The following is a 16,741-nucleotide window of genomic DNA, read 5'->3' as shown; positions in this document are numbered from 1 at the left end:
CAATGTACACATATATATACACACACAGACACATACATATATACCCATGCACACAATTCACACTGTCTGCCTTTATTCATTCCCATCGCCACCTCGCCACACATGGAATACCATCCCCCTCCCCACTCATGTGTGCGAGGTAACACTAGGAAAAGACAACAAAGGCCCCATTTGTTCACACTCAGTCTCTAGCTGTCATGCAATAATGCCCCGAAACCACAGCTCCCTTTCCACATCCAGGCCCCACAGAACTTTCCATGGTTTACCCCAGACGCTTCACATGCCCTGATTCAATCCACTGACAGCACGTCAACCCCGGTATACCACATCGCTCCAATTCACTCTATTCCTTGCCCTCCTTTCACCCTCCTGCATGTTCAGGCCCCGATCACACAAAATCTTTTTCACTCCATCTTTCCACCTCAAATTTGGTCTCCCTCTTCTCCTCGTTCCCTCCACCTCCGACACATATATCCTCTCGGTCAATCTTTCCTCACTCATTCTCTCCATGTGCCCAAACTATTTCAAAACACCCTCTTCTGCTCTCTCAACCACGCTCTTTTTATTTCCACACATCTCTCTTACCCTTACGTTACTCACTCGATCAAACCACCTCACACCACACATTGTCCTCAAACATCTCATTTCCAGCACATCCACCCTCCTGCGCACAACTCTGTCCATAGCCCACGCCTCGCAACCATACAACATTGTTGGAACCACTATTCCTTCAAACACACCCATTTTTGCTTTCCGAGATAATGTTCTTGACTTCCACACATTCTTCAAGGCTCCCAGGATTTTCGCCCCCTCCCCCACCCTATGATTCACTTCCGCTTCCATGGTTCCATCCGCTGCCAGATCCACTCCCAGATATCTAAAACACTTTACTTCCTCCAGTTTTTCTCCATTCAAACTTACCTCCCAATAGACTTGACCCTCAACCCTACTGTACCTAATAACCATGCTCTTATTCACATTTACTCTTAACTTTCTTCTTTCACACACTTTACCCAACTCACTCATTGGCTTCTGCAGTTTCTCACATGAATCAGCCACCAGCGCTGTCATCAGCGAACAACAACTGACTCACTTCCCAAGCTCTCTCATCCACAACAGACTTCATACTTGCCCTTCTTTCCAAAACTCTTGCATTCACCTCCCTAACAACCCCATCCATAAACAAATTAAACAACCATGGAGACATCACACACCCCTGCCGCAAACCTACATTCACTGAGAACCAATCACTTTCCTCTCTTCCTACACGTACACATGCCTTACATCCTCGATAAAAACTTTTCACTGCTTCTAACAACTTGCCTCCCACACCATATATTCTTAATACCTTCCACAGAGCATCTCTATCAACTCTATCATATGCCTTCTCCAGATCCATAAATGCTACATACCAATCCATTTGCTTTTCTAAGTATTTCTCACATACATTCTTCAAAGCAAACACCTGATCCACACATCCTCTACCACTTCTGAAACCACACTGCTCTTCCCCAATCTGATGCTCTGTACATGCCTTCACCCTCTCAATCAACACCCTCCCATATAATTTACCAGGAATACTCAACAAACTTATACCTCTGTAATTTAAGCACTCACTTTTATCCCCTTTGCCTTTGTACAATGGCACTATGCACGCATTCCGCCAATCCTCAGGCACCTCACCATGAGTCATACATACATTAAATAACCTTACCAACCAGTCAACAATACAGTCACCCCCTTTTTTAATAAATTCCACTGCAATATCATCCAAACCTGCTGCCTTGCTGGCTTTCATCTTCCACAAAGCTTTTACTACCTCTTCTCTGTTTACCAAATCATTTTCCCTAACCCTCTCACTTTGCACACCACCTCGACCAAAACACCCAATATCTGCCACTCTATCATCAAACACATTCAACAAACCTTCAAAATACTCACTCCATCTCCTTCTCACATCACCACTACTTGTTATCACCTCCCCATTTGCGCCCTTCACTGAAGTTCCCATTTGCTCCCTTGTCTTACGCACTTTATTTACCTCCTTCCAAAACATCTTTTTATTCTCCCTAAAATTTAATGATACTCTCTCACCCCAACTCTCATTTGCCCTCTTTTTCACCTCTTGCACCTTTCTCTTGACCTCCTGTCTCTTTCTTTTATTCATCTCCCACTCAATTGCATTTTTTCCTTGCAAAAATCGTCCAAATGCCTCTCTCTTCTCTTTCACTAATAATCTTACTTCTTTATCCCACCACTCACTACCCTTTCTAATCAACCCACCTCCCACGCTTCTCATGCCACAAGCATCTATAATAATAAAAAAATAATCATTTACATATCCACTTACCATCTACACAGACGGGATGTGTAGACCCCTTGGTAAGATGGTGGAGAAAGGTGTGTGTCAACCACTTTCATAGTCTGGGGGCATCACCAAATCACCATCCAGCTGCCCATAAATGAGAAATGATCAAGGCAAGACCTGGTAACCACAAAAATGTCATACAATTGTAATGCAGTTAAAAAAAAGGCATGGACATTAATACTTACTATTATGGCTGCTGATGGAGTACTCCCTACTGGTTTTTTTAAGGATCAAACTTGGTATTTTCAAACAATAATCCTTTTGTGCCACATGGCTCTGCAAGCAGTCAGTCATTTCCAATTGGCACCCCATGCCTACAATTATACTCTTAACTGATATGCATCCATTATTCCATTCAGATCCCCTATGGTCTAGATATTATTCCTTACATCAAAACTAACAAGGCATTCATTTAACTTCCCCTAAAAAGTGCCCTCTTCATCATTCCTCACTACCAGGTGCATAATCACTAACAATCAACCACCTCTCAAAGTTTATTTGCATTCTAACCCACATCAACCATACCATGAACTTGCTTCCTTATTCTATAACAGTCTCTCACAACTATCTGAAGAACCACCCACACTTTTACTTTTGTCCAGACATTGCCGCCAAACATTCCCAAACCATTCCCCACTCAGCACTTCTCATTAGACATAGTACCTGCAGTGTCAAAAAAAAAAAAAAAAAAAAAAGTCCACCCCCATATATTTTCAAAGATGTCACACTTATATTTTGGAACTTTGTCATCTCTCCTTTGGCCTTGATTATCATATACATTTATCTGGACACATAACTGGCAAGGTTTCTGAAGTATTTTAGGTCCATGTTTTGGGTCCACATGGTCTTGATCTAAACAAGGTGAGACACTGATGAGGTGTTGCAGGAGCAAGTTTGACTTTCCAGTTCTTGATTGGGAAGTTCCCAGGCCACTCCAGCAGTTGAATACTTTTCTCTGACAACTAGATCATCACCTTTCTAGCCTTATGGCATGAGCCACTATCCTGAAAGAGTTATCACGCCCATAAACCCTATGAAAAGGAAGCAGATGGTCCTTTACCATCTTAATATACTTTTAATCCATTGTAGTGCTTTTAGGTAAGAAGTACAACCTTCCCCTACCCATTGTAGCACTGAAGCAATCCCAAAACAAAACGTTATCTGGATGTTTCACCGTTATCACTATGAAACTAGTCATACCGGGTGGCACCCTCTGGCCTTCACTGCCGCTCACTCCAGTTTTTGTATTTCCAAATTTGAGTCATTTGCACTTCATTTCCTTTAAAAGCAGGGGTATGGCAGCTGTCTTGCAGGAGGTAATGTGCAGGTCCTTCTGCAGGCAATGTAGAATAGTTCTTTGAGAGACACTTCCAAAAAGTTTTTGATGGCTTTTCTTGAGCTTGGCAGCTGAAATGCAGGGTTGCTTCAATACTTCTTGTCTTGGGGATTATCTGTAGAACTAAAAATCTTCCTTGGGTGACCAGCAATAGGGTTTGGTTATGGGATAAAGTTGTCAAGGAGGCTATGAGCACTGGCAAGCAACTGCCTGATAATGCATTCTGAGTGCCCAGTGCATCTAGAAATCTCACAGGTACCCAAATTTTCTGGCTTCAAGCTGAGAATTTGGGTTTTCTACTCCTTAGATAGGAAACAGCCAACCAACCTAAAGAACAGCTGGAAGAAATACAGTGCCTGGAAGCAAAATTCTTAAATGGATTGCCTTCCCTAAAGACAGCCTGAGGCACACCGAAGCTAGTTGCTGGTGCTTACACTGTTAGAACCCTAGTTTCAGTGACCAGATGTATAATGATTTTCACCATGAGAGCATCCTATGTTTGTACCTTAGCCATGTATCACCTCTGAAAATGTATGGGGGGAGGACTAAGTCTTTTGCAGACACTGTATCTCCTTCTAATCTTGGCTTCATCCTCATACATTTAAACACCAGCCACTGCATTCACGAAGGAATCTTAATTTGGCTCATTCTGCTTTTTGTGGTTTTTAGAAAGTGACAATTAAAAGAAAAGAGGGTTTCCAGCCTCTTACTGCCAACCAACTCAGGCACCTTATACAACAGGCAGGAGATACATAAGTAATATTCCTACTCACCCATCCTCAGAGATATACTAATATATTCATCACAATATAAACTTACCATTACTCAAGTTTCTAGTTTCTTTTTAAATTATCACAATGCCTATATCAACTCATCACACTTTATTATACCTGTCATATATGACAGTCTTAACTATGAAAAGCTGAAAATACTCATTGGTGGCCATTAACAATGCTCACAGAAATGTTGCCTAAATACAGTTTCTTCACATAAGGGAAAAACATCAAACTATATCAATCTATTAGCATTAAACAGGACACAACAACATATTTTCTTTTGTACTTTATGTATCTGAAAATAAATACTATAAATATTTAAAATTAAAATACATTAGTTTTCCAGGTGCTATCTGGCTGAAACGGGGGTAACGATGCTGTTTCCTGTGGGGTAGGGTGGTGCCAGGAATGGATGAAGGCAAGTATGAATGTGCATATATATGTATATATATGCATACATATATACACATTTACTCTAAACTTTCTTCTTTAACACACTTTACCAAACTCAGTCACCAGCTTCTGCAGTTTCTCACATGAATCAGCCACCAGCACCGTATCATCAGCGAACAACGACTGACTCACTTCACAAGCTCTCTCATCCATAACAGACTGCATACTTGCCCCTCTTTCCAAAACTCTTGCATTCACCTCCCTAACAACCCCATCAATAAACAAATTAAACAACCATGGAGACATCACAAACCCCTGCCGCAAACCTACATTCACTGAGAACCAATCACTTTCCTCTCTTCCTACACATACACATGCCTTACATCCTTGATAAAAACTTTTCACTACTTCTAACAACTTGCCTCCCACACCATATATTCTTAATACCTTCCACAGAGCATCTCTATCAATTCTATTATATGCCTTCTCCAGATCCATAAATGCTACATACAAATCCATTTGCTTTTCTAACTATTTCTCACGTACAGTTTTCAAAGCAAACACCTGATCCACACATCCTCTACCACTTCTGAAACCACACTGCTCTTCCCCAATCTGATGCTCTGTACATGCCTTCACCCTCTCAATCAATACCCTCCCATATAATTTCCCAGGAATACTCAACAAACTTATACCTCTGTAATTTAAGCACTCACTTTTATCCCCTTTGCCTTTATACAATGGCACTATGCAAGCATTTCGCCAATCCTCAGGCACCTCACCATGAGTCATACATACATTAAATAACCTTACCAACCAGTCAACAATACAGTCACCCCCTTTCTTAATAAATTCCACTACAATACCATCCAAACCCGCTGCCTTGCCAGCTTTCATCTTCCACAAAGCTTTTACTATCTCTTCTCTGTTTACCAAATTATTTTCCCTTACCCTCTCACTTTGCATACCACCTCGACCAAAACCCCCTATATCTGCCACTCTATCATCAAACACATTCAACAAACCTTCAAAATACTCACTCCATCTCCTTCTCACATCACCACTACTTGTTATCACCTCCCCATTAGCCCCCTTCAATGAAGTTCCCATTTGTTGATATACACATATATGTGTATATGAGTGGATGGGCCATTCTTCGGCTGTTTCCTGGCGCTACCTTGCTGACATGGGAAACAGCAATGAAGTATACTAATAATAATAATAATAATAATAATGATAATAATAATAATAATAATAACAAAATAGTTTTAATTCTATTAAGTATAATAATAATAATATTAACATAAAATAGTTTTAATTCTATCTATCTCCCCCTCTGGTGCCCATTCCCTATGGGAACTCCCTCAAGGGGATGATCACAGAAAAAGAGCTTCCACAATCAGTGAACTCCAGTGCCACTTTTTAGGGGTATAAAATTAATAATATTATTGGAAAATCTGAGCTACCATTTTTCCAATATGTCACATCTTGAAAAATAATGGGTGCATAGTTTTAAATCACACTAATTAAAATACATCCTTTTAATATATATACTGGAGTAGATAAAACCAGTAACAATAATGTGAACAGGTAATATTGTGTGTGGAGGAGGATAATATACAGCATATAAGTTTGGAAAGAGAAAGATGGACCATTTAATTTTAGGAGGAGATAAGAATGCATGACTACAATCTATCAGAAGGATGGATTAAATAAAGTAAAACGTTATTCAAGGTAAATTAATGTAAATCTGGAGGATGAGTGACATGATGACACTAGAACATACAGATACTAAAAATAAAATGAGGGAAAAATACAGTATTGAATGCTGAATATCGAAAATCCATAATCCTCAGGACAAAGCAATGTTGGGATCCTGGCATTTTTTGTGCATCAGATATTCTGGGGCTACTTAGTGTGATCTGAACATATAACCTTCAAATTGAGTGTTTTGTATACCTAGTGCAGGTTTAAAATATCATGTGCTTGTAATACATACTGTAATGACATCCAGTTATCCAGATTAATTTGGACCGAACTCCATCCACATGAGTGTTTTTCTAGTTTAATGAGTATTACACTTCTACAGAAAAAATTTCTTTGCAAAAATTACTTGTACATTTACAAGCTTATTTTGCTGTAACAGTGTACATACTACACAAAACAATGAGAAAACATGTATAACAATATGAAATACAGTATACTGTACTTTAATTTCTACAAATGTACCAAAGGTTGTTATCAAAATGCAAATTAATTTTGTCTGCATTTATGTTAAGCATAAATACTGCATCAAACTTCATAATTTTTTCTATGCCTTCCAACCCCACAACCTCTTTCTATGTTGCTTTCATAGACTTACAAGTCCACTGGATAGGGCCATAGGTTAAGGAGTGTGGGTGTGGCAATTGCAGAACAATTTAGGAGAAAGTGTTAAAAGTCTTCGGTATGGAAGTTGCATCCTGGGCATAAGAGGTCTTGTGATAAGCTAAATCAATGATTTTAATGACGAAGAGATTGATGGTGTCCAGAATACAGGCAAGTGTAACTCGTATATATCTAGGGAAAGGTTATTGCTGACCATAAGGCATTCATAGGCCACTCACAGTCAGGTTTGCACTGGTCCACACCCTGGTTGTGGCAACAGTCAACCCAGCTGTTCATCTTTACCTAGGAGCTAGTTGATAAAACGGGTACCTGGCACTTTCCACAAACAGACACACATACAAAATCACAAAACTTTATAACCTTTGGTGCCAACTGGCAGACATGGCCAGCTTCCTGGGTGCTAACAGAGCCTCATGAGGGCAGAAGGGGCTCTTGGAGCAAGAAGGGAAAGTAATGTAAGATATAATTCTTTTTTCATACTTATCAACATTTCCCGCATCAGCAATGTAGTTACAGGAACAGAACAAGAAAGGCCACATCTGCTCACATTCATTCTCTGATTATCATGTGCAATGCACCAAAACCACAGCTCCCTATCCACAACATGGCCCCGGAGACCTTTCCATGGTTTACCCTGGATGCTTCACATGATCTGGTTCAGTCCAATGACAGCTTGTTGGCCTCTCTATACCACATTGTACCAATTCACTCTATCCCGTGCAAGCATTTCATCCTCCTGCATGTTCAGGATCCATCCAGTCATTCAAAATCTTTTTCACTCCATTTTTTCATCTCCAATGCAGTTTCCCCATTCTTCTTCTTCCCTCCACTTCTAACACATATATCCTCTTTGTCAACTTTTCCTTACTCATTCTCTCCATATGTCCAAACAATCTCAGCAAACCCTCTTCTGCTCTCTCAACCACACTCTCTATTGCCACACATCTCACTTTCACTTTCATTACTTACTTGATCAAACCACCTCAAACCACATATTGTCCTTAAACATTTCATTACCAATACATCAAACATCCTCTGCATAGCCTTATCTTTAGTGCATGCCTCACTTCCATATAATATTGATGGGACTACTGTGCCTTCAAACAATTATTTTTGCTGTTATGAGAATACAAAAAACTCAAGAGAAATGCATCAAAACTTTGGAATTAATCTTTTTACACATTCTGATAAACATGAAGGAGAACCAGCAGTCTTTTGTATGGAAGGAAAAAAGTAAATTGTGAAAGCAAAATGTTCAACATAATCTGATATAATTTTGGTACATAGAAAATTAAGGAGGTATAATAAAAGAAGTGATGCTAATAAACTGAATGACTACAGGGCTTAAGATAAATAAAAATTTCTTCTATAACTGGCATGTTTTCATCTCTAAGGGCTGCTTCCATGGAAAAACATATTAATTTCTCACTTAGAATTAAATCCATGTTCCATCTGTGAAACTTTTGTTGTCAAAGTGTCTGATGCTGATGGCCTTAATGACCCTTGCAATTGATAGGCCTAAAGCCCAAACAATCAACCAACCCCTTTGAATGAAGTAGCATACCCTCTCTTCCAACCAGATTTTGAATTATTCATAGAATCATAATTAACACATAACCAAAATCTGTGAAAGAGTCCTGGTGTTACATCTGAATATTAGAAAATAAAACAGGTAGTCACATCAATACCATAACTTGCGTGTTTTTTTTTCAAGCTTACAAACGCAGGAGTAAATCTGATTTTCTTCCGTTTCACATACCAAGCTCCCAAGGTTGATAAGCCATCTGAAACTGGCTGGGAAAGAACGTACAACAGTCTTCCATTTTCCCTTCTTAATATCACCTGACTTCCAAACACGTTTCAAAGGCTGAGGAATAATCAAAGTCTTTTTTTGGCTATTTTCTTTTCCTTTTGGTTTCCGTACATCATTAACTGATAATGACGATACATTGAAGAAAGGTGTTTTCAAAGTCTTGAAGCTCCCCCTTTTTCTGGTATTTCCTTTTCGCTTTTTAAACTTCTCTGGCAGAACACAAATATTTGAATCACATTTCTGCAGATCCCTCCATAGAGAATCTAATCTACATGTCCATTCTAAAGAGTGGAAAGTGAATGATTTTCTCACAAGTTCATCTGCAATCTGAGGAGAAAAGAGAGCAAAACCAGCAATAAAAATCCTGGTAAATTAAGCACTCCAAATACATATCTACAACAAATCTTGTATCTTACAAAACAAATGGAGTCCTCTATGAAACATGAGACATAACTAAAACATAATGCCTATGTTTTCATGTTCACTTTTATGTATCAGTAATTAGACTCAAACAATATGTATTTCATTTTATCTAAAATGCAGTTTCATCACATTGCATGATGGACTAACAGTGAGGTCACTGCATATTATCTTAAGCCTTGGCTGCTGTAACAAAAACAAAAGGACTGCAATTGATGGGGATTGTTTTTTGACTAAAGTTAATAATGAAAATTATCTGTTCTGTCCGTTATCATTCTACATCAATAGGACTTGTTTAATTTTTTTTTTTTGTGGACTTATCAACCTAATGGAAATGTTATTAAGTGAAAGAAGCAATACCCACAATTTTAATCTAAAATGTCTTAGAAAAAAAAAACTGATGGTTACATGAGTGTATACAGTACACTTTGGTAAAAGAAAAAAAAATCACTTCGTTTAAAAACTTTTAATGTTCTATGTAAATTTCCATAAGAGTGAAGATACATTCCATGTCATGAATTTTAAGGAAGTGATTTATAATTTCTCGTACGGTGAATTTCTGTACCAAATTTTTGTAATACTGTGGACCTGTGTATTGTACAATATTCTTCAATGACAAATCAGAGTGAGAAATTGACAGGATCAGAAGACAAAGAAAATTTACATAAAGACCTTAATATGATTTACAAATGGGCAAGAGAATCTGATAAAATCTAACGATGAGACATTTGAGTAAATACGAAATGTAAGAAGTAACAACATACCCGTAACTTCTACAAGAAACCTAGAGGAAAAGACAAAAAAGTGCAGAAAAAGTCAGAGGTCTAGTATTCATAAATGAAGAGCCTGAAATCAAGGAACACACTGAGATGAGAAGAGTAGTACAATCAGGCCAAATAATGAATGGTATACAGGGATGACAAGCTGTCAGAGTGGGCTAAACCATGGCATATGGGGAAGTTGGGAAAGCACAAAAAGGTCTGTGGAATCAGGTTTTGGTTCATTAGACATGATACATAGTGGATGTGTGTGAATGAGGCTATTCATCTGTTCCTGGCACTACTCTGCTACATGCTAAACAGTGAACAAGTATGAAAAAGATGGCAATGAACCCTTTCACAAGAAACAGAGGGCTAACAATGAAAATGTTTATTATTATTTATTGATTATACTTTGTCGCTGTCTTCCACGTTAGTGAGGTAGAGCAAGGAAACAGACGAAAGAATGGCCCAACCCACCCACTTACACATGTATATACATACACATCCACACACGCACATATACATACCTATACATCTCAACGCATATATATATATATTTGCGTGTGTGGACGTATGTATATACATGTGTATGGGGGTGGGTTGGGCCATTTCTTTCGTCTGTTTCCTTGCGCTACCTCGCAAACGCGGGAGACAGCGACAAAGCAAAAAAAAAAAAAAAAAAAAAAAAAAAAAAAAAAAAAAAGATTATATGATGTATAATCATATGATTATATGAGAGAGCAGAAGAGGGTGTTTTGAAATGGTTTGGTAACATGGAGAGAATGAGTGAGGAAAGAGTGACAAAGAGGATTTATGTGTCAGAGGTGGAGGGAACGAGGGAAGTGGGAGACCAAATTGGAAGTAGAAAGATGGAGTGAGTGATCGGGGCCTGAACATGCAAGAGGGTGGAAGGCGTGCAAGAAATAGAGTGAACTGGAATGATGTGGTATACCGGGGTCGACGTGCTGTCAATGGATTGAACCAGGGCATGTGAAGCGTCTGGGGTAAACCATGGAAAGTTTTGTGGGGCCTGGATGTGGAAAGGAAGCTGTGGTTTTGGTGCATTATACATGACAGCTACAGACTGAGTGTGAACGAACGTGGCCTTTGTTGTCTTTTCCTAGCGCTACCTCGCGCACATGCGGGGGCTGTCATTTCATGTGTGGCAGGGTGGCGACGGGAATGAATAAGGGCAGACAGTATGAATTATGTACATGTGTATATATGTATATGTCTGAGTGTGTATATATATATGTATACGTTGAGATGTATAGGTATGTATATGTGCGTGTGTGGAGGTGTATGTATATACATGTGTATGTGGGTGGGATGGGCCATTCTTTCGTCTCTTTCCTTGCACTACCTCGCTAACGCGGGAGACAGTGACAAAGTGTGTATGAGGGTGGGGTTGGGCCATTCTTTCGTCTGTTTCCTTGTGCTTCCTCACTAACATGGGAGACAGCGACAAAGTATAATATAATAGAATAGTATATATGTATATGTCTGTGTATGTATATGTATGAATACATACAGGAGAAGTGGGAGACCAAATTGGAGGTGGAGGGATGGAGTGAAAAAGATTTTGAGTGATCGGGGCCTGAACATGCAGGAGGGTGAAAGGCGGGCAAGGAATAGAGTGAATCGGATTGATGTGGTATACCGGGGTCGATGTGCTGTCAATGGATTGAATCAGGGCATGTGAAGCGTCTGGGATAAACCATGGAAAGTTCTGTGGGGCCTGGATGTGGAAAGGGAGCTGTGGTTTCGGGCATTATTACATGACAGCTAGAGACTGAGTGTGAACGAATGGGGGCCTTTGTTGTCTTTTCCTAGCGCTACCTCGCACACATGATGGGGGAGGGGGATGTTATTCCATGTGTGGCGAGGTGGCGATGGAAATAAATAAAAGCAGACAGTATGAATTATGTACATGTGTATATATGTATATGTCTGTGCGTGTATATATATATGTGTACATTGATATGTATAGTTATGTATATTTGCGTGTGTGGACGTGTATGTATATAATGTATATACATGTGTATGGGGGTGGGTTGGGCCATTTCTTTCGTCTGTTCCCTTGCGCTACCTCGCAAACGTGGGAGACAGCGACATAGCAAAAAAAAATGAATACATAGAAATGTATATGTATGTATATGTGCGTGTATGGGTGTTTATGTATATACATGTGTATGCGGGTGGGTTGGGCCATTCCTCGAATGTTTCCTTGTGCTACCTCACTGACAAGGGAGACAGCGATTAAGTATAATAAATGAATAAATAAATAGTATATATCCACGTAAATGCCCATAAACACACATATTCATACATATACATATCAACATTTAGACACCCCAATCTGAGCCTTCGAGGAGGATTAGCACTCCCCGCGTGACTCCTTCTTCTGTTTCCCCTTCTAGAAAGTTAAAATACAAGGAGGGGAGGGTTTCCAGCCCCCCGCTCCCGTCCCCTTTAGTCGCCTTCTACGACACGTGAGGAATGCGTGGGAAGTATTCTTTCTCCCCTATCTGGTTTACCACAGAAGTTTCACATGCCCTGGTTCAGTCCATTGACAGCACGTCGACCCCGGTATACCACATCATTCCAATCCACTCTATTCCTTGCACGCCTCTCACCCTCCTGTATGTTCAGGTCCCAATCGTTCAAAATCTTTTTCACTCCAATTTGGTCTTCTGCCTCTCCTTGTTCCCTCCACCTCTGACACATATATCCTCATTGTCAATCTTTTCTCATTCATTCTCTCCATATGTCCAAACATTTCAACACACCCTCTTCTGCTTTCTCAACCACACTCTTTATTTCCGCACACCTCTCTTATCCTTTCATTACTTACTCAATCAAACCACCTCACACCACACATTGTCCTCAAACATTTCATTTCTAACACATCCACCCTCCTCCATACAACCCTATCTATAGCCCATGCCTCCCCACCACGTAACATCGTTGGAACTATTATTCCTTCAAACATACCCATTTTTGCTCTCCGAAATAATGTTCTCTTCTTCCACACATTCTTCATCACTTCCAGAACCTTCCCCCCCTCCCCAACCCTGTGACTCACTTCCACTTCCATGGTTCCATTCGCTGCTAAGTCCACTCCCAGATATCTAAAACACTTCACGTCCACCAATTTTTCTCCATTCAAACTTACATCCCAATTAACTTGTCCCTCAACCCTACTGAACCTAATAACCTTGCTCTTATTCACATTTGCTCTCAACTTTCTTCTTTCCAACACTTTTCCAAACTCAGTCACCAACTTCTGCAGTCTCTCATGAAAGAGCATTACAAAAGATGGAACACAATTAACATAAGAAATATCCCAAAGAAAACTTGATATGAGATTGATATCATTCCCATATGTACTCAGGATTTACAATTATGGCATACGTATGGCAGCAGAGAGAAACATATTCATAAAGCAAGATGTGTGCAGAATACTATGTGCTAGAAATGCCTTTTAAGCAAAATCTCATCACAGATACTCAAAAGAACGTATGTATTTCGTCCCTCTGCTTTATATTGCATAGATCCTTGAAGCTACACAAAACACTTCACTCAGAGATAAATACAATACAGACTTAACAGATGAACACCATAAATACTAAATTCCTTGACTGGAGGTTAAGGTTACCCACCTTTACGAGTTTTCGTATATCATGCCTCTTATCACCTCTATGTTGCAGTAGGAACTCCTCAACAATACTCATAAATGGCTGTAATGATGCTTTGAATAAACTAGGTTGACTTAATACATTCTCCAAGGATTCATCTTGGTAATCAAGCAATTTCCTGGTGATTGATGACAATGTTTTATCTGGAAAAGTGAAAAACACTTGAGAATATGTCTCATATAAACCTGTGAAGTCATATTCAATTTATTAATGCAGAGAATACAATAAAAAACACAGCATACTTTGTCTCACATTGGTCTTGGGATGTCTCCAAATTGCTTCACTCCAGAAGAATTTTGAAAACTGTGATGACTCCATTGTGACCAACTGATCAAACCACTGGCAATGTTGTGCAGAGACTGGATCTACTTGAGTACAGAACCATACCATGCAGCCAATGTACCTAATACATGCGGACAGGATGGGAAAAAAATTTCTTGATGTTTAAATAACTGCTTGCCACAAAAAATTTACTCAAGTATTCACATCAAAAAAATTCTATATACTGACAATTCCATATATCTACAGCAATAAATAGAGCTGTGTCATTGGCAAACAACAACTGACACACTTCCCAGTCCTTCTCATCCACAACTAACTGTATACTCACCCCTCTCTCCAAAACTCTTCCATTTACCTCCCTAAATACCCCATCCATAAACAATTTAAACAACCATGGTGACATCACACACCCCTGCCACAAACCGACATTCACTGGGAACCAATCACTCACCTCTCTTCCTACTCGTACACATTCATTACATCCTTGGTAACTTTTCACTGCTTCTAGCAGCTTACCTCCCACACTGTATACTTGGTAACTTTTCACTGCTTCTACCAACTTACCTCCCACACTGTATACTTGGTAACTTTTCCCTGCTTCTACCAACTTACCTCCCACACTGTATACTCTTAAAACCTTCCACAAAGCATCTCTATCAACCCTATCATATGCCTTCTCCAGACCCATAAATCCTACATACAAATCCATCTGTTTTTCTAAGTACTTCTAATACACATTCTTCAAAGAAAACACCTGATCCACACATCCTCTACCACTTCTGAAACCACACTGCTCTTCCCCAATCTGATGCTCCGTACATACCTTTACCCTCTCAATTAATACCCTCCCATATAATTTTCTAGGAATACTTAACAAACTTATGCCTGTGTAGTTTGAACACTCACCTTTATCCCCTTTGCCTTTGTACAATGGCACTATGTATGCATTCCGCCAGGCACTTTACCATGATCCATACATACACTGAATATCCTTACCAACCAGTCAACAACACAGTCCTCTTTTTTAATAAATTCCATTGCAATACCATCCAAACCATTCTCCCTGACCCTCTCACTTCGCACACCACCACGACCAAAACATCCTTTATCTACCACCATATCATCATACACATTTAACAAACCTTCAAAATATTCACTCCATCTCCCTCTCACTTCATCACTATTTGTTATTACTTTCCCCCGTGCCCCCTTCACCAATGTTCCCATTTGTTCTCTTGTCTTACGCATGTTACTTACCTCCTTCCAAAACATCTTTTTATTCTCCCTAAACTTTCATGATACTCTCTCATCCCAACTCTCGTTTGCCTTCTTTTTTCACCTCTTGCACCTTTCTCTTGACCTCCTTCCACTTTCTTTTATACATCTCCCACTCATTTGCACTGCTTCCCTGCAAGTATCGTCCAAATGCCTCCCTTTTGTCTTTCACTGACAACCTTACTTCTTCATCCCACCACTCACCACCCGTTCTAATCTGCCCACCTCCCACTTTCTTATGCCATATACATCTTTTGTGCAAGCCATCACTGCTTCCCTAAATACATTTCACTTCTCACCCACTTTCACCACTCTCTTATCCCCGACATTCTCTCTTCTTTTCTGGAAACCTCTACAAATCTTCACCTTCGCCTCCACAAGATAATGATCAGACATCCCTCCAGCTGCCCCTCTCATCACATTAACATTGAGTGAGCAGAAGAGGACATTTTGAAATGGTTTGGACATATGGAGAGAATGAGAGAGGAAAGATTGACAACGATATATGTGTCAAAGGTGAAGGGAGCAAGGAGAATTAGGAGACCAAATTGGAGGTGGAAGGATGAAGTGAAAAAGATTTTGAGCAATTGGAGCCTGAACATACAGGAGAGTGACAGACATGCAAGGAATAAGAGTGAATTGAAACAATGTGGTATTCTGGGGTCAATGTGCTGTCACTGGACTGAACTAGGTCATGTGAAGCGTCTGGGGTAAACCATGAAAAGGTCTGTGGGGCCTGGATGTATATAAGGAGCTGTGGTTTCGGTGCATTACACATGACAGCTAGAGACTAAGTGCGAACAAATGTGGCCTTTTTTGTCTGTTTTCCTGGCGCTACCTCGCTGAAGCAGGGAGTAGGAATGCTGTTTCCTGTGGGGCAGGGTAGCGCCAGGAATGGATGAAGGCAAGCAAGTATGAAGTAGTACATGTGTATACATGTATGTCTTTGTATGTGTATGTATATGAATATATATGTTGATATATATATGTATGTATATGTGCGTGTATGTGTATATGAGTGGATGGGCCCTTCTTCGTCTGTTTCCTGGAGCTACTTCGCTGATGCGAGGGGAACAGCGATTAAGTATAATAAAAATAATCAACAAATATACATACACATAAACAGAGATATACATATATACTTTTTTTTTCTTTTTTTTTTTTAAACTATTCGCCATTTCTCGCGTTAGCGAGGTAGCGTTAAGAACAGAGGACTGGGCCTTTTTTGGAA

The 16,741-nt window shown here is 39.7% G+C and overlaps 1 protein-coding gene across 1 annotated transcript in view; it reads right to left on the bottom strand.

Annotated features, from left to right (window-relative positions):
* Positions 1 to 6,125: 6,125 nt before the first annotated feature.
* Positions 6,126 to 16,741, bottom strand: part of LOC139752081 (uncharacterized) — a 91,320-nt gene continuing 80,704 nt past the window's right edge. Inside the window, exons 9-11 of the mRNA XM_071667941.1 lie at positions 14,196 to 14,389; positions 13,918 to 14,096; positions 6,126 to 9,401 (exon numbers count right to left, since the gene is read on the bottom strand). Of these exons, the coding sequence (XP_071524042.1) occupies positions 8,943 to 9,401; positions 13,918 to 14,096; positions 14,196 to 14,389 (832 nt within the window). The 3' untranslated portion in view covers positions 6,126 to 8,942. The remainder of the gene's footprint in view (positions 9,402 to 13,917; positions 14,097 to 14,195; positions 14,390 to 16,741) is intronic.

The sequence above is a fragment of the Panulirus ornatus genome, chromosome 2 (genome assembly GCF_036320965.1).
Source record: "Panulirus ornatus isolate Po-2019 chromosome 2, ASM3632096v1, whole genome shotgun sequence".
NCBI lineage: Eukaryota > Metazoa > Arthropoda > Malacostraca > Decapoda > Palinuridae > Panulirus > Panulirus ornatus.
This window is presented reverse-complemented; position numbering and strand designations above follow the sequence as displayed.